This window comes from Seriola aureovittata, chromosome 10 (assembly GCF_021018895.1).
Source record: "Seriola aureovittata isolate HTS-2021-v1 ecotype China chromosome 10, ASM2101889v1, whole genome shotgun sequence".
Taxonomy (NCBI): Eukaryota; Metazoa; Chordata; class Actinopteri; order Carangiformes; family Carangidae; genus Seriola; species Seriola aureovittata.
The window spans coordinates 13968356-13986546 of record NC_079373.1 but is presented as its reverse complement, the minus strand read 5'-3'; the positions used below and the strand labels follow the sequence as shown (position 1 = coordinate 13986546).

The window sequence follows — 18191 nt, the reverse complement described above, 5'->3', positions numbered from 1 at the left end:
TGCAGCCTCTGGAAAGGTGCTGTCCTCCCTGCTTTAAAGCACCGGGGCAGACCGCTGTGTGATTCCCACTCACTGGTCCGCCTCTCCACGAAAGTTTAGTCCACTTCGGTTATAAATACTTTTTTTTTTTCTTCTTTCTTCTTAAATATAATAAACTGTGAGCGCCAATCGTGCTTATTCAGTGGGCCAAATAGTTGCTTGCGATTTGATTTATTTGGCATGCAATATTCAAACTATCATAGGGAATGTTGGCTGCTCCACTGGCATTGAGATGGGCTCACAGTGAGCGCGCTCTGGGTTGAAAGAAAACTGAAATAGCCTTCTCAAAATGGGGGGAAATTCAACATGGGGTATATTCACACTCTTGGTCTACATCAGCTGCAGTTGTCTTTATCTCCTCTATTTATATCGCCACAAAGCGCTGCGCCCCTTTTCAAAGTCTGGTTGTGTTTTTTCTTTCTTTTTTTTTTTTTTCAAATGAACTTTGCCATGTTGGTGTTGATTGGACCTTCTTTTTTCTCCATTTTCTTCTTCTCAATTTCTCCTCTCTCGCTAACCACAAATGAAAAGAAGGTTAGGTTAAATAGGACAAATCCAGCACTACATCATATTCTTATTATTTAAAAGGGACCAAGATAATCACTACAGCTTTCATATCTGGGCGCTGTGGTGCACACAAGCCTTCACACTCTGCATGAACTCAGAGGGGGTCGAGAGCAGAGCCCGAAATATTCTTAACGTCCAGACGCGCTTAAAGTCACTAAATATCTGGGGACAGAAAAGCGCTCAAGTTGTCAACAACATGATCATATATTTTTTTTTCTTAGGAAGGCAGTGTGAGAAATTATAGCCGTGGGTCACACATGATGTGCAACAAATTAGGAAAAGAAATCATGAGTTATCCCCTATAATGCTATTTTATTTGAATAAAAGTCTCCCAAATAGATTCCTTGCTTTTTTTTAATGTAAATCCTTTCTCCTTCTGATCATGTTAAAAACTACAACATCACATTACACTCTCTGCTGGGCAAAACGTGGCCAGTGGCCGTACAGCAGCCTCTCCCTTCACACAGACAGACAGACGCAGTGGGATACAGGGTGGATGACAGGTACTTAAAACACACACATTACTTGTAAAGTTACAGCCTAATAGCAGCCGGCAGCTGCTGTGGTGGATGTGCGAGGAGGCGCCTGCGTGTGCAGCGCTGGTCGCTTTTCCCTTTGTGTTAAAGTGAGCTGAGGTCTCCGAGGTCTCGGGGAAGCTACAGTTCCAGGGACAGCGGGTAGATGGCACAATTTTCTTACATTTATGGGCAGAATGCAGGAAGCCTCGTGCACTAAGTAGAAGTGAAAGGCAATTTATTTTGATGGTAAAAGATAAAGTGTGAGAATGTTCAGAAAAATGAAAAAAATAAAGATGGAATAAAATAAAAATTAAGAAAATGAAACAAACAATCAAATAAACAAACAAACAAAAAAAAATACAGTGTCTGTTGATTCAGGCTTTATCACAATCGCAGCCAATTGTTAGAAAAGAGAACTATTATTACATATACCACTAATAATGACAGCTTATAATAATGATAATATTAATAATGATAGCTTACAATAATAATAATAATTTTTCTTTAAAGTCAGTGTAGCTTATACCATAAGGAACAGGTGTCCCACCTTGCTAAGCGTTTGACTTATGTGATACATTGTAAATGAGCTGTGGTGCCTCACCCTATATATGCAATAAAGCGCATGCTGTATGGGCTAATTTGTCATAGTGATAGTGCCAAGGTGCAAATAATGTGCATATTTGTCGCTTAACTGTGCGCGCGTGCGTGCATGTGTTTGGTGTGTGTGTGAGAGAGAGAGAGACAGAGGGAGAGGGGGAGAGAGAAAGAAAGAGAGAAAGAGAGAGAGAGAGAGAGAGAGAGAGAGAGAGAAATAGACGGAGGGAGAAAGAGGGGAAACTGCAAACCATATCCTTATCTTATTAAACAAATAGCCCCACTAATAGCCTGTGAGCCCTAAATAAGTTCTCAGCTTCAGTGTGTAAACCCCAACAAACGTCAACCATCAGCACACAGACTCTACTGTACACACGCCTCGGCCCCGCAGCATCCTCCACAGCCTGCCAGCCACTGGGATCATTTTTTTTTTCTTTTGGGGGGTGGTGGGGGGCTACCAGCTCGTGTGTCAAAAAGTTCTCACGTCACACAGACGTAAATAAAAGTGACGTCGAAGCGAGTTACACCTCATTAGTTTTTTTGTACAATGCTAATAAAGGAGTAGAAGTACAAATTATAGAGTCCAGTATATACATCACGCTCTGTCAACTAAAATCAGCCCGGGTTAATGTTGAGATCTGACTCATCCAAACCTCACTCTGAAAATCAGCTTATGATTTCTGCCTCAAGTCTGCGTCGTTCAGAGGTTTCACCCCCTCTTGGGCTAATATTGTGAAGGAGATGGTGCCCTGAGGGTTTTTTTTTGTTGAGATGGGTGTACTGTAAATACCGGTCCAATGAAATCATATTGGCTCAGTGGTGATGGTTTGTAGGCTGCTGTCCACCTTTAATTATCAGTATGGACTCAGACTGGCCCCAGTGTGTGATATACCTCAGAGACAGTTTGGCTGGACAAGCAGTGAAAGCATCACTGTATGGATAAACAGCGCTTTCAACAAGAAGCCGAGGATAAAAGACCATCAGCATCACATCATTATCATCATTTTCATCATTATCAACAGCAACAAAACCACACACACACACACACAAACACACACACACACACACACACACACACACACACACCATGACCAGCAGCAGCAGCAGCAGCAGCAGAAGAAACCCTGCTAAAGTTGGCTTCCATACTCATCCTGATTAAGCTACTATACAACAAGACTAATGCTATTTCAAGCCCAACTCTCAACTAAGCCAATATTAGGCTACTAATAATTACTGATAGGCCAAAGGTTTATAGCATCTGAATAGCACGCGCGTAAATAATTGGCATTTAAACCCATCACGCCCACTTCTCGGATATTCACACGTTTATATATATATATATATATATATATATATGAAGTTAAAATGCAATACATAGCGTTCAGCAACTTCCAGTAGTGTTAATGAAACTCAGTGATGCAGTTGGAAAAAAAAAAAAAAAGTAGAGACCATAATAACGCACATAACAGACTAATATAAATAGAAAGCAATTAGATTTTCAGAAAATAATTTAAACTTTTCTTCTCCTTCCAGTATAACTTGGATTATTTGGATGCTACTATTTATGATGCAGGCTATACTAGGCCCATATGATTTCAGCCCATTAATATTTATGTGAGCGTCCAGAGGAGGAGAAACTGGATTCCGCAAATAAAGCGGTGGGGAAGCTGAGTTGGGTATTTTCCTTACCCAGTCCCTGTCCCGCGTGAGGGACGTCTACTGTTATGAAATGTTATTATCTGTTGAGGCAGAGCGCCTTATTACAGCTGTTGTATTCTATTCATGAAGTTGAACACACAGCAACCTTCAGTCCAGTGTTTCCCAAACAGTCTGGGTAAATTACAGATCGGCACTTTTATAGAAAATAATCAGAACCTTGCAGCGAAAAAAGTGAAGGCGTTGAGCGGGGCCTGTTGGCTGATTGATTAATTAGATTGATTCATTATTTTGTAATTCATTAATCACTTGCATAGGGCAAAAGGGCAACATCCTGCCACAGCAAATTGACTCCAGTACACCCCCACCCCAGCCCCCACCCCCCAATCCAACCCACCCCACCCCTCCAACAGACCACACACACCACACGCACACGCACGCACGAATATACAAGGACAAGTTCACACGTACGTTAGGGAAGTAAGAAAACATGAAAAACTGGTGTTTTCAAATTCATAAATTATAATTTAATACCAAGAACAAATTTACAGCAGAATGCTTGTTTACAATAAGCTAACACAAACAAACAAGAATTGTGTTCAACTATAAACTTTCACACACACTCACATATATCACTTGCAATTAATAATAATAATAATAATAATCATAAAAAAAGTATCTATACGTTATCAATACCCTGCAGTCATATATTTTTATATATTTATATAAAAACGTGGGTCAGTTTAAACTGTTCATAATTACAATCATGTATCATTCTCTGGTCCATATGTGGCTACGAACAGCCAAAGATCAGTGTTCAATCAGTGATCCCTTTTAATTCAACCACAACATGGTGTTTTTGTGTGTGTTGAAGAAAAGCCTCAAAACAAGGACAAAATTGCTAGCTTCCAAATACACGCACGCACGCAAACACTCACACACGCGCGCTCGCACGCTCACGCACACCACGGCACCTGTCAAAGACCAAAGGAGCAATAACACTAAAGTTAAAATATCAACTCCTTTTCCAAACCTGCTCACCCTGTTTAAGTCTGTAGCCTAATATTGAACGTCGTTTCTTTTCTTTTTTGTTTCTTTAAATACAAGGGCTAGTGTACTGAATGCACAGATTATATCTATACAGTCAAAAAAAAAGAAAAAAAAAAGAGAGAGAGAGAGAAAACATTTACATTTATATATCAAAGGTAAAATAGGTTAGCGACCTGTGGCCATGCATTCACAGTCTAAATATACATGAAAAAGAAAACATTTGTAGTAATATGTATATACATTAAAAACATAACTTTCAGTGCTACTAGCTAAGTCTGCCACTCAATTTTGAAGACGTTGTATTACCGAGAAAAAAAAATGGCAACCACAGATTTTTCTTAATCACATATACTTTGTATAAAGGAAAAACTCGTTGAAATGAATTGACCTATATTTACAAGAATACTGCCTCTAATCAGTGTTTTTCAAGTGAAATACACGACTGAAGTTTCAAATCTAATTGTGTTCCTCCCAAAATGTTGTAGGCCTACTTTAACAACGTTTTGATAAGAAATCACATCATGCTTGTCAGGCACTTAATGCTTGAAGTGAATAAAGGGTGACATTTCAGGGACGCTTTAATAATACTGCTATTAAACACTACTCTGGATAGGCTTCCAACTTTTATGACCCTTGACCTCTCCAATTCTTTTTTCTAAACAAGTCAGTTATACTTTCGGTGCAGTTTGAAGCACTGCAAACGCTCGTAAAAGCACATATGGCGCATTTAGAGCAACCTGTCTCAGGCACAGGTAACTTGTAGGATTTATTGTTATTATTATTATTATATCCAATTGGGGAATTGTTTGCCAAATATTCAGAGCTGAATGAAATTGGGAAGATTATTTGCCAAATAATCCGAATCGTGTAAACTCGTCATGCCTGCGAGCGTCAAACTATCAAATCCTTATTTTTATAGAACTTGTGTGGCTTTAGTCAAAAAAACTGAATTGGAAAACAAAAGTGGATCCTGTAACTTCATATTAATAAAGAGCAAAATGTTTCCGCTGGATCATAAAGTTGAAAATGAACTCCAAAAAAACTCCCTTTTTCCCCCAGATGTTATTGGTCATCCTCAGAATATAAGTGCGCTTGCAGCATTAAGCCTAGATTATAAACCTATACTCCTATTGCTGTGGTTTTAATTCTTTTTAGAACTTTTTTTTTTTTTTTTTTTTTTTACATTATTTCACCTTTTTCAAAATAAATCATTGTCTTAGAAAATAACACCACCTGTACTACAGAAATCACATAGGCCGGTTTGGAACCAGAAAGGAGGAACAAAGAAAGTACAAAACACAGCTATACATGGACACAGGACAAGTCATTTGAGAAAAGAAAATTCACGTTTCGTATTTTCCCTTTCTCCAGTTTTTTTCTTTTTACCCAAATTATCATTTTTAAATGCACTTAATACTTAAATTTTCCTCATAAGGATCAACAAAATCCCTTTTCCTTTTTTTTCCTCATTTTCTTCTTTCATTAAAAAATGGATCGACACAGGTTGTTCTGCATGAACACTGGGAGCTTGTATCTGCCATTTTGAAAGTTCAGTGGATGTCTCAATTTTTTTTTCTTTTTTTTTTTTGGAGTAGGGGGGAATTCACAGTCATTTACGTCAATGTCTTTCTTCATGAAAGCCAGCCCCGTGTAACAGCCGGTTGGTTTTTTATTCCTTCCACAAAAGCAGCTATAATCATTGTAGTCTCGCAGCCCCCCAACCCCACCTTTTGTTTGTTCGTCTCCTTCTTGGTTTACTGAATTGACATGTAAGGCCAGTTAAAACTGCTCCCCGAAAGCAACATATCCCTGATGAGAGTTTCAATTGGGGTTTTACCTACCAATCGGACGAAAAATAATTGTTCTATGACCGAGGAAGAGACTGTGCGGAGGGAAGGCAAGCGGAGTAACAACTTCCCAAACCGTGTTGGCTGGTTGGGATACTGGCTCCGGACATATTCCTCCAGGGCGCACTGGGACTTCTCCTGCAAACTTTCCACATGGGCCACATCTGAGAGGCCACAAGCATCTGAGAGGGGGGGGAAAGCAAATAAACATTAATAAAGTGTAACCTAAAGTGTTTCTCTCACTAGGAGCTTTTTTTTCCCCCACTGTGGTTGATAGACTGGCGAAAACTGATGAAGCCTGTCATAGTTTTTAAAAAGCAATGACAAATTATTCTCATCTCATTATATTTAAAACTAAAGTTTCTGTGCCTCGAGGCTTGTTTTCATAAATGACTAGTGCATATATTTTTCAGTGTAACAAAATAATTTAATAATAATCATAATAATATTGCGCTAGATGATTAATTATCACACCACAGATAAAAATACAGCTCTACACTGTAGTGGTAACCTATATTATTTTAACAATCATATTTGTTTAAACACACACACATATATATAAAAATATATATCCTATATAAATAAAATTAAAAAAAACTTTCTCTTTAATTTGCCACAGTCAAGAAGCAGTTTAAAATGGGAGCTTTGCTTCCCCACTATTTTAATTCGGTGCTCATCATTTTATCGCTATTACAGCTCAGCCCTTTCTCTCCAGAAAAAAAGACACTTTATTTAAAAAAAAAAAAATGAACTAAATAATGAAGCATATTCACAGCTAAAGTCTGTGTTTTACATGGGCCTGTGTTTCCCAGTCAGAGGCAGAGCGAGGGAGAGGGGAGGGGGGAGGGAGAGAGGGAAAGACAGGGAGACCTACTGACCTTTAGTGAGCAGAGATTTAGCTTGGAAAAAAAGGGCCCATAGCCTACGGAGTTGCCGTCATACTATACCATCAGAGACGCATAATCACTATCTGTGCTGCTGCATGTGGGCGGCAGCTGATTATGTGCCAAAAACGCTTGTACGCGCATTGGTTAAGTTTGTAAAGTTTATGCATGACAACAACCAAACCACCAAAGTAGCAAAGGCGTGTCATTCAAGCTACAACACACAGCTCATGTTGAAGCCTCCGGTGCTCAGGTATGGAGGAGACAAATTAAGCCATCGTAGCCCTATACAGCCTTATTAATGAAATTAAATCACCTGGATTGTGATTTTTTTTTTCTTTCTTTAGAATAGGCTGACAAGCCACCACAAGAACAATAGTGGGCTGCTAGAGCCAAATGAAATACAGAGGATGATGGCTTGCAGGTATGAGATCATTTCAAAGACATGCATTCACTCTATACGGTGAAACCTTGTAAATCTCATCCACACGTTTTTTATTTATTTTATTTTCCCCCCTTTAATGGTGTGGCTAATGTAACAAAATAGCTGGGAAGTTTGGGTCATGACCTAGTTCTGGAGCAAGTCCAGAGTCGCCTTGAATCCTACAAGGCTGAGAGAGAATATTTCTGCAAATAAAAATGAAAGCCGCCCCTCCTGTCACTGCTCAATATCACACCATACTGTTAGATACTGACATATTTGCAATTACAGGCTGTGCATGTGGTTTACACGCTTTTTCTCGGACGTGTCTGTCCCCTAAATGACAAGAGAGCGTTGAAACCTGCGCTTTGCTTTTACTGTGTGCAAATGGGACATTAGGCTTGTCTTTCTTTTTCTATTCCCCTCCCCCTCGGAGCCTGACATCATTTATATCTGTCATTCCCTACAAACAAGACGTGGGGTATACACACATTGATAAATGGCGGAAAAAAAATCAAAGTGCAGCAATTCATCTGCGAGCTATTGGATTCTCCAAAAGTGTGCTAACAGCTAGATTTTATGATGCTTAAGGCAATTATTGTGTGTATGTTATCAGTCTTATTTAACTGGAGCTTATTTTCTAATGTTTCAGTCAGGCAGCACTTTCCTCTGTTTCGCTGTCAGTTTAATTAAAAAATCTCTTGTGTGGTCATGCCACGATTTCCAGTTTAGCCCCGTGTATGTGTCTGATAAACCAGTTGATTAATCAAGTGGTTTTATAATTTAGTAGCCTAAGGCCTATCCACCAGTCATCCACCATGGACGCAGCCTATAGGTGAACATTTAAGCAGGATGTTTATCTAAGTCAAGCAACAACCTCTAGCCAGTGCAGATATATTTAGGTCAGCGTTGATTTAACTGATGTCAGTGTGCATGTTAGTGACATTCACACAGGCTGAACTTGGAGTGTGCCAGTCTATTGTCTTACCTGTGGTGAAGAGCACAATTGCCTTTAAGCAGCTATATTCAGCAGAGTCAACGTGCAAAGCTTTGAGCTTTTCCACTTGTTCTTGGAAGATCCTAATGTGGTCCATAAAGGCCACCACTCTGTCCGCAGACATGGGGGAGGCGTGAAGGCCAGCCGCCGCCAGGAGAGGAGCCACATGCAGGGGCATGGAGCACTGCGCGGCGTTGAGCACAAATAACTCACTCCACGTCAACCTCAGCAGAGCCACCTGGTCTGTGATCTGAAGGTCTGGAAAGAAGGGAATATTCCTGGCCCACTCCACGGCACTGAAGAGCATCCTGGCTGCTAGTTCACAAATGTTCTCGATGCCCATTATGTTGTTGGGCTGCATGCACTGACTGCCATACCGGGACGTCGGGTAGGGCTCCGCTCTCAACAGAAGGGAGATATATCCGGATAAGTAGGAATGGCAGTGGAGTGGGTCTCCATTTGTCAAGGCGAACTGACCGTGGTGTGGCTGTGTGGGTGGCACCCGTCCCCTTTGCACGGCTGCAGTAAAAAGAGAAACTACAGATATTGAAGCCTGAATTCTACAAATGATCATACAGTCACTGTGAGCATGAGAGCTGCTGTCAGATATTATACATTTTACACTGACTGCTCAGTTGAAAGCTTACACCTTAGCAAAATAAATGACACACATCACGCTTGCTATATAACATCAAAACACACACACACACACACACACACACACACACACACACACACACTCACACACACATATTATATTATGGCGTACAGTTTTAAAAAAGACAAGGTTGCATTCATAATAACGAGACAGCAGTGAGACAAATCATGTAGTGAAACACTAGAGATGCGCTTTAAACACGCTAAACACAAGCCATGCATATGTCTAGCTTTAAGATGATGTTATTCAGCAAACAGCAACATGAGCTGGCTGTGAAGGAACACAAAGAGGGCAAGAGAGACCTTGCATGTTTAACCCTTAACCCACTTAGCAATTCATCTCGTTTTTCCAAACATGCAGGCCTATTTTCTCGGGGAAATTCTTGAGGATATGCGGAGGCTTTGTGTGCATAATTCACGCTCACGTCCAAGCTTGAGACACAAGGAACAAGACAGGCAAGGATAGATGTGGAGATGTAGCCCTGAACACGCTATGTCTTAATTCGACACTCGCCATAATAGCGCAGGAGGCTATATTGTATCATCTATTCAATACAGATGTATCTCTACGCCCATAGCTTTGTCTAAATATAAATCCGATCGCCCCTGGCTGGACGGGGCTCGGATCTGATTTGTGAAAAGGCAGAGATATGAGGCGCTGGAGCCGGATACTATAATGCAACGCTATCCGGCAAAAAGCCCCCGTCTCGACCACAGCAGAGAGCGGCTCCATTGCGTGCTCCAGCCGCACAGCCTTGGAGGGGATAGTCGGGAAGAGAGAGAACAGGCTATGGGGGCGACATTTACATGGTTTCATGTCTGGAAGCCTACAGACGCACAAACACATACACGGATAAGAAAACAAAAAGTCCCAATACCTTCCCGTCTCATGCCGACTTTAAGGCATTTTTTGAGGCGGCAGTACTGACACTGATTGCGGTGGTGTTGGTCGATTGGACAATTCCTGTTGGCACGGCATGTGTAAGTGAGGTTCCGTCGTACGCTCCGTTTGAAGAAGCTTTTGCACCCCTCGCAAGTAAACTGGCCATAGTGTTTGCCACTGGATTTATCCCCACACACCACACATTCAATGTGCTGCGGCTGTTTCTCCGACTGCTGCGTCGTCTGGTTCGTCGGCGTGGACTGTGTGTTGTTCGGGGGTCCTTGGACCGGAGTCTGAGGGGTCGGAGGGGCGACCTGAGAGGCTGTCAGATTCAACTGGCCTGGTTGAGGGGTGGGAAGAGATAGTCCTCCTTGGGTTTGCGAGGAAAGGGTGCCTTGGGTGTCAGCCACATCGTCCTGGGAGCCTCTCCACACTACCATTGCCATATCTATCAGTCAACGTAAAGAAACTTTTTGTCTGCCGTTTTGGTGTCGCGGTGAATAATGTCTCAAGGAAACGCGATAAACTGTGATTAACAGCCAGACACACAAAATGTCAAATCTAGCCTACGTTGAATCCACTCTGAACCTCCGGAAAACTGTCGATTTATTGCTGTTGGAGACGTTGCGAAGCACGTTTTCAAAACTGATGCGATGGCGATCTGAGTCGCTGCCTTGCGCTTAAAGGCCAAGTCCAGGGGCGCTTACAGTCAGCCATCCAGTACACCCATCAATGGGAAAGGTAGGCTAAATATTAAAATAATCAACCGAGGTAGCATGGACTAGTCAGTGAATGATGGAGCAGGTTGGTAAGACCGTGCCTGCAGCAGCATGAAACAATTGGTGAGCACACTGTAGCAGCTACTATCAAGTTCCAGCACAAGTCTTGAAGAAAATCACCAACTGAGTAAAAAAAATTGCGTCTTCTTCCTTTTCTTCTTGTGAGGTAGCGCCAGCAAGCGCGCAGCTGAAGCCAATGTTTTTGAGAGCCTGGAATATGAAGACAACTCTCCCCAAAAAAAGCGAAAGCACTAAAACAAAAACAAAAAAAGAAAACAAAGATCACAACCTACAAACCTCCTCCGTGCACTGAAAAATAATAGGAAAAAGGAGTAGAGATTCAAAGTGATCAAATATGTTAAAAAGGCGGAGGTTAGGAAGTGATTTGCGATTGGTAGGAGCCGGGCTGGCAGAATGCTTTCTCTCTGATCAGCTCACTGAGCTCTCTATATAGTGAACTTTGACACGACTGCTGCAACTTAGCACACGTTACCATGGAGATCGGCTGCCATATAAGGAAGGAGAGTGTGTTTGACTGGTCAGAGCTCAGGGACCTCCCCCTGAACCCCATTGGCTAGTCGGCACTTGTGCTACTTGGTACCTTGCCAGAGCCAGCATGGAGGTCGAGAGGGCCGCTTGGTCCTAAAAAGAGACGATTTTCGGAGAGAGGAATCGTTTCTAGTCACTCAAATCGCCCAGACTATAAGCTATACTCACATGCACGCCCGGTAAAGCCATAGCAATTTCACGAAGAAGAAGAAGAAGAAGGGGGAAAAAAACTTAATTTAATTCTTTGCCTCATATCGTGTTACAGAAGCCTATATCCGGTAGCTCCATAAAAAGCTGAAATTTGCAACGAGATTTTGTCCCTGAGACACAGTTGCACTTTCTGAACATGATCTGTGCTCATTACAATAAAACTGTCTTTGCATTGTGTCTTTATGTATATGGATATATAGACAGACGGCACAATTGAACAAAGAAAATAAAATAAAATGATACACACTGGCAGGATGAGACTCTAAATGAAGATTGTAAACATTATTGAGAATAATACACATAAAGCAGCAGGTGAAGACTTCAACTGGTCTATGCACGTGCACACTGAAGGCAAGCACTGACAAGGGTCACCCACCCAGGTGACCAAGACAATAACGATGCCTGCCTATATTTGTATAGGCTAATATAACTATTAGTGCTTCTAATCACACCAGCTTCCATTCATCACAATCCACACCTCTTATAAAAATGTTATGATAAGCTACTGACATCATCTGGGCGCCCGCTCCAGCCTGCTAATCCCACCTGACCACCAAGTGTCCCAAACTCACAGGGTCACAAAGACCAAACCTGGGTCTCAAAAAGTCAGAGCTTTGTTTGGATGTGGTCAAAAAAAAAAAAAAAAAAAAAACCACACACACGTGAAGTGACTACAGCTTTAAATAGGGACTACATTTAAAAATGTCACTTGAGGTCAAAGGCCATGCCCTTCACATTAAGGTTAGGATGACAGGTATAGAGACGCTCTCTGATAAACAACACTGTAAAAGCTGTTAACAACAATGTCTGTCAGATGTTGCCCTACAATAAATATAATGTACAGTTCGTGGTAATGACGAACACAGTGAAGGATAGCGTGCATGTAAAACGGGGTCAGTGCTTGTCCAGAGTTGCTGCCTACAAGGTTAATCTTTTTTTTCTTTTTCCCACGCTTGTATTTAATCAGCGTTAACTTTCCCTCGTGCCCGGGGGCTATCAAACTTGAACTGCAGGTAAAACTTCACGGAGCCATACAGATGAACCTATAGCCCAAGCTGTGTGTTAGTCTATAGAGAGAGCAGCAGCAGCAGCAGCAGCAGCAGCAGCCTGCATTGTCCCAGGATGTATTACAGTATATGGGTGCCCCCTAGCGTATGATTTGTTTTTGCTTCAAACAAGATTCAATTTAGAGGAGCCATCCGACAAGGAAACCGCTTCAGTCTCGTCTCTCGCATCGACCAAACTAACGAGCACCATTTTAAACTGATGACTGTTTGTTTAAATTCTGTTTTACATGACTTGGACGGCAAAGCTTTGAGAGTTGCCAAAGTTGGATTTACTTTTTGCCACTTCAGGCAGTCCCAGCGGTGGTATTTAAACCAATTATGTCTTTATTCTAAAACAAATTAGCCGATTATATTTTGACTGCATGACTATTTTGTCGGTTTTATTTACAGATCCCGTGAACATGGAGAGTCTGTAAATAAAAATACTCCGCAAGGTATCGACTTATCGAGGAGCCAGTTTCGCTACAAATGGTAAGTATACATTTATTTTTTTTGCACACTTTATTGTGATAAATCAGCAAAGTAGCCCTGCTTTATTCCTCTGCTCTAAATTAAATATTGTGTAAATGAGCGAGCAGGCTGCAGACAGAGCAGATAACGTACATATACGATATTTGCACAGTGCGCATTGAACACGGGCGACTCTGTCAAGATATTTTTGCGTATTATCCAAGTGTTCATTTATATGATGACCACAATAAGCCCAACTAGTTTGCAAATAGCCATTCATAAAGTTATTTGATAGTGAGAGTGAGGCAGGAGGCTGTATTCTTATAGTAGCAAACCTACCAAATGCATATGTTGCTGATTCGTCCGTAGCGGGATGCATCTTCTCTCTTATTCAGAATATATTTAGTCTTCCCTTTTTCGACACAGTGCTCAGATTGAAGCTGGCAAAGCTTCCTCTCCAACAGACGGGATCAAACACAAAAAAAGCACGCTGTTTATTTGGTAAAATTGCAATGTCTGATCATGCAAAAACTTTGGAGAGCCGAAACAAACAAACTGATTCACGTCATGTGTTGTTGCGGCGAGGAACTGGAAATATAAGTTGACGTGTCGATCCGAGCAGAATATCATTTGACTGCCTCTGGAAACGATAAGTAGGCTTTACAGCAAAGCAGAGATCCGTGCGCCTTTTCTCTCCTACAGTAATGTGGCCAAAACGCGCTCGTACGCCGCTGCTTTGTGTGGGCTATTGAGGAGAGAGGGAGGGGGTGAAGTCAGAACAGACACCTGTCTTTAAGTATGGCGAGCATGCATTATGAGATTCTGAATATTGGAAATTAAATGGAGATTGGAGGTAAAGATGCAGTAAGAGCTGTGCTTAGAGGTGTAATTAAAACTGCTTAAAATTACATTTTACTGTCAAAGAAATTTTCATTATGCTGAACAGGAGCTTATAAAATAGTGATGACTATTATTATTATTATTATTATTATTACTCTTGTTATTATAATTGAATTAATATTGATAATTATAATATAAAATTACAGTATATACATTATACAAAATAAAGATAAAAGCGACTAAATGAACATTAATATCTCTTCTTTTTTTTTTACAGCTTCACCTCTAGCAATTATACATTATGCAGAGAATAAAGAGGCCAATATATGAAATGATTATAGCCTCAATTAACCTCGCGTGAATCTACACTGAGATGAAAAATTGAGCCTTTTTTTCACGCATAAACATTGCCACACCAACAAAATTGATTTGCTATTAAACCCCCCCCCCCCCCCCCCCCCTTCAAAACTCTCGTGCTGCACTTTTTTATTTTCTATTTTTATTTTCCGGGTTTAGAAGTTTCCTCTGTGTGATTAGTAGTTTGTTCTCCCTTCAAGCAGAAGATAAAAGCACCATATATGCTCAGCAAGCCTGCATGCACACAACAATGGCACTGCCCAACGGGACCAGTATCGATTAAGACGAGACAGAGGATGTCGCCTGCACTAAATATTTACTGATCACACACAAATAGCTGGATCTTTAACGATTTCCCATGCTCCGGCTGGGAGAGAGGACTAAATCACTTTATTATTGTTAGTAAAACAAAGCACACGCTCTGGAGGACAGGAGTGGAGATGTGCTGATTGGGATAAGTGCAGTTAAATGAATCGATAGTGAACAGATAATAGTTGAGATTTACGGGCGTGCAAAGTAAAAGCTCTCACTCATGTATCAGGTTAAACTGACACATGCGCTGCAATTGGTAAATCCCCTTCTATGCCAAAACGTGCCAAAAGGACGTAAAGTCAACAGATGATGGAGTAAAAAAAAAAAACAAGCAAAAACTTCACACCTATCAGCGGGAATTCGGTAAAAAATATATCGCATATACATCTGACTTTTTTTTAAAAGCGCTTTGAGATAGACTTTAGGCTATAATCTAAAAGAAAAAGCTTTGTCCTGCTGACGGCATGAAACTGCTCTCACACTTGTGAAAAAAAAAAAAGTCAAAAGTGAAATAAAAGTGGACTTTAATCTTATCTCTGCCTTCACCAAGTCCTCAATGCAGATAGAAGAATAGTGACCCGCAGGGCTCCAAGTTCCCGCTCTGATTAACCCCTCCAGACCCGCGCAGGAGCAAAGGTTAACCAGGCTAATCAACTTCAAGAGTCTGATTGAATTAGATGACTGAGGAATCAGGACACAAACTTAATTGTCTCACTTAAAAAAAAACACCATGAAGAGAAACGTTGGTCATTTTTGACTCAATTTAAAAGTTAAAATATAAAAAAATAATAATAATTGAGGAATTAATTGTAGATAACAGAAGAGATGGTTTGCTTTTTAACAGGCAACAGGTTTCATCTGTTTCTACTTTAATATGAAACATTTCCAACACACTTTCAATATACAAAACTCTCTTTAACACCCACAGATTGTTTTTCCCTGCTTGATAAAGATCACTTGATTGATGGCGGCTGTGCCCCATATGTCATGGCATTTTTATCTGCTGCGTTGCATAATATCAATCAGTCCCCTTTAACTCTCTAGTAAAGGTTTTATCTCCTGTCTCTTTATAGCAGTGCTTCATGGTGATGTTGTGATGTTGCTTTTTTTTGCAAAAGATGGGGGGAAAAAAACTAAACCAATTAGTCAAATGTCTGCTTCTATATCATGCTTCATTTAGGTAAAAGAATATTCAGTGACAAAACATGATTTAAGTTTCCAGAAGTTACTTTTCACTCATGTAGTAAGATGAAGAAATATAACCAAAACATAATGCAAGCAAAAATATTCTCATGCAGGGATAATTTAACGTTTAAATTTTAATTGTATTAAAGATATTAGAATTGTGAGGGCATAAAATAACTAATGATATATATATATATTTTTTAACATATGGGCTTACTGGGCTTACTTTCTTTCTCTGTGGTTGACAAAATTATTCTTAAGTATGGCTTTTACAGACTGTCATGATAAAAGAATGATGTCTCTGTCTTTTTAGCTTCTTAGCTTCTTGTAATTATGAAAAAAAAACCATCCTATTATCACAATTAACACCCTCTTATGATAAAGGTGGTGTGAGCGATTTGATCATATACGTATACATGTCGGCAGAGTGCGAGAAAAAGGTGTTTAACATTCACCTCTTTTTATTTGAAAGTGTGCGTTCGTGTAAGCAGACATCCATGTTTTGGTTGAGGCCGTTTTATAATAACTTCATTCAGTGGTGTAGATCATTTTCTTTCTGTCTGTGTGTCCTAAGGGCCGCTATCTAAAATGACCATAGATCCCAGATAGTTCACTGTTCAATTTGCCAATGATAGATTATAGTGCCAATTTAAACAGATAGAGATCAATTTGTCTCAATGATCACTCTTTAGGCTGACTGCCAGCGTGCTCTTAATGTATTTGTAAATGCTGGTTGTTTGAATCGCAGCTGTTATGTTCAAAGTGATCAAAACTGTAGTGTAGAGAGAAATGAGCGGTGTAAATGATAAATGATGTGTTGTTTTGGCTGCTTAAGGCTGCAGACACGGAGCGTACGTGATGATTACTTCAGGCAGCAGCATTGTAGCAGCAATGACCAGGAGGTCAATGGTTTAACTCTAAGGACTCACTGGGAAAGTCTGGGTAGGAGAATTGTGTGATAAGTGCTCTCTAACCCTCAGGAACTACTGCTGAAGTGCCCTTCGGCAAAGCAGCTTAAGCCCCATCTGTCCCGGTGGAGCCGCAGAGCGACCAGCAGTACAAGACTGCGGTTGTACCAGGCACTTGTGAGATGTGTCTCTTTGAGTGTGACCTGCCCTCCCTTTTCTTTTTAAAGAGGGAGAGTGGGCAGTCCACTCGCCTCACACTTTTTTTTTTTCTTCCATGTACTCAGACAGTGAAAAAGTTTGGGAGAAGACACAAGAGAGAAAGCTGTGGCAGCATTCAGTCCTGATCCAGACATGGTTCACATGTGGCCCCAAAGGCAGCAGACAGCGTATTGAATTACTGTAATTCAAGGTGTAATGTAGTAGCGGTGTGGGATATGTAGAAACTACACAAACGGGTGTAGATGAGGCAAACTGCAGCTTCAGCGTTCTAATTCAGATACTTTATGTTAAATTGTACCGTTTATTTTCTTACATGACAGATATAATCAGTTATAACTGCAACCGTACTTTTTATAGTGATCATCAATGTCTCATTATCATTAGATTTACCAACTATATCAAACTGTATCATCATGTGAAAACCTTGTATCTCCAGGAATTGTGATTTTCACGTGTTTATTTGCATTAAAGAATTATTTGCTTTGTAGCGCAAGGAGAAATCACTTGCATGCATGAGTGTACAGCTAACACCATACCTGCTTTCTTACTTCTTGAACGACATTTTGGAGATACGGGGTTTTGATGCGACAGTGAGCTATGCGCAATGATGGGATGACCAATGCAGTTAAGTGTTAGTGAAGGAGCCAATTAAGAAGTGTGTATAATTGCAATCTGCAGTGTTACACCTGCCACATCCATGACTAATAAAGTTTAAAGATATCACATGAGCTGTGTTTTTGGCTGCTTTTTCTTTATACAGTCCCTGATGTTATGTACTTTAATTTTGAGAAGTGAACTATTGTTTCAACTGTAGGAGACCTGCTGTTAAAATCTACAATGTTAGGTTGGAAACAATGAGAGTACGGCTCACTATTCATTACCCAAAATACCTTTACAAATGATTCTCTAATTCACTCTTTTGATTCTGTAGGATTTGTAGGTCAAAGATATACTGTCAATGTTGGTGCTGGTGCTTTACCGAAACCTTATGTACCTCAAGTCTTACAAAATCGGTCTTTAACTTTCCAATCACAGAAAATAGCATTAAATGACTTTCTACATTTGACATCTAATAGATATTTTCTGTGGTGTAAATGTGGAGAATTTGAAAGTCTGAAAAACATGACACTACTGTACTGTATTATCCTTAAATTTCATAAGAACTGATCATGTCCAATTCAAAGAAAAATGTGTATCATTCG

General features: G+C 40.4%; 1 protein-coding gene and 1 long non-coding RNA gene across 4 annotated transcripts; one reads left to right on the top strand and one right to left on the bottom strand.

Annotated features, from left to right (window-relative positions):
- Window positions 1-3876: 3876 nt before the first annotated feature.
- On the bottom strand, window positions 3877-14454 carry nr2f2 (nuclear receptor subfamily 2, group F, member 2). Of its 3 annotated transcripts, none has more exons than XM_056386872.1 (3): window positions 13508-14454; window positions 8565-9092; window positions 3877-6453 (listed from the first exon to the last, which is right to left on the bottom strand). In XM_056386872.1, the coding sequence occupies exons 1-3, from the start codon at window positions 13545-13547 to the stop codon at window positions 6179-6181; spliced, it is 843 nt and encodes a 280-aa protein (XP_056242847.1). In that variant the 5' UTR covers window positions 13548-14454; the 3' UTR covers window positions 3877-6178. The 3 variants fall into 3 exon arrangements, with proteins under 3 accessions (XP_056242847.1, XP_056242844.1, XP_056242846.1); XM_056386869.1 differs by lacking the exon at window positions 13508-14454 and adding an exon at window positions 10109-11358 and having other exon boundaries at window positions 8565-9110; XM_056386871.1 differs by lacking the exon at window positions 13508-14454 and adding an exon at window positions 10109-11354.
- On the top strand, window positions 12448-17717 carry LOC130176043 (uncharacterized). The gene is made up of 3 exons (XR_008828812.1): window positions 12448-13021; window positions 13109-13189; window positions 16843-17717. It is a non-coding gene; the product is annotated as an uncharacterized LOC130176043 (long non-coding RNA).
- The last annotated feature ends 474 nt before the right edge of the window (window positions 17718-18191 follow it).

Bases quoted from the DNA above. Each gene is read 5' to 3' on its own strand.
- nr2f2 (XM_056386869.1), bottom strand. From the start codon at position 10,559: ATGGCAATGGTAGTGTGGAGAGGCTCCCAGGACGATGTGGCTGACACC. The intron at 9,111-10,108 runs GTATTGGGACTT...CAATATCTGTAG, and splicing joins AGTCGGCATGAGACGGGAAG to TTTCTCTTTTTACTGCAGCC. The intron at 6,454-8,564 runs GTAAGACAATAG...CCCCCCTCTCAG, and splicing joins AATTGTGCTCTTCACCACAG to ATGCTTGTGGCCTCTCAGAT.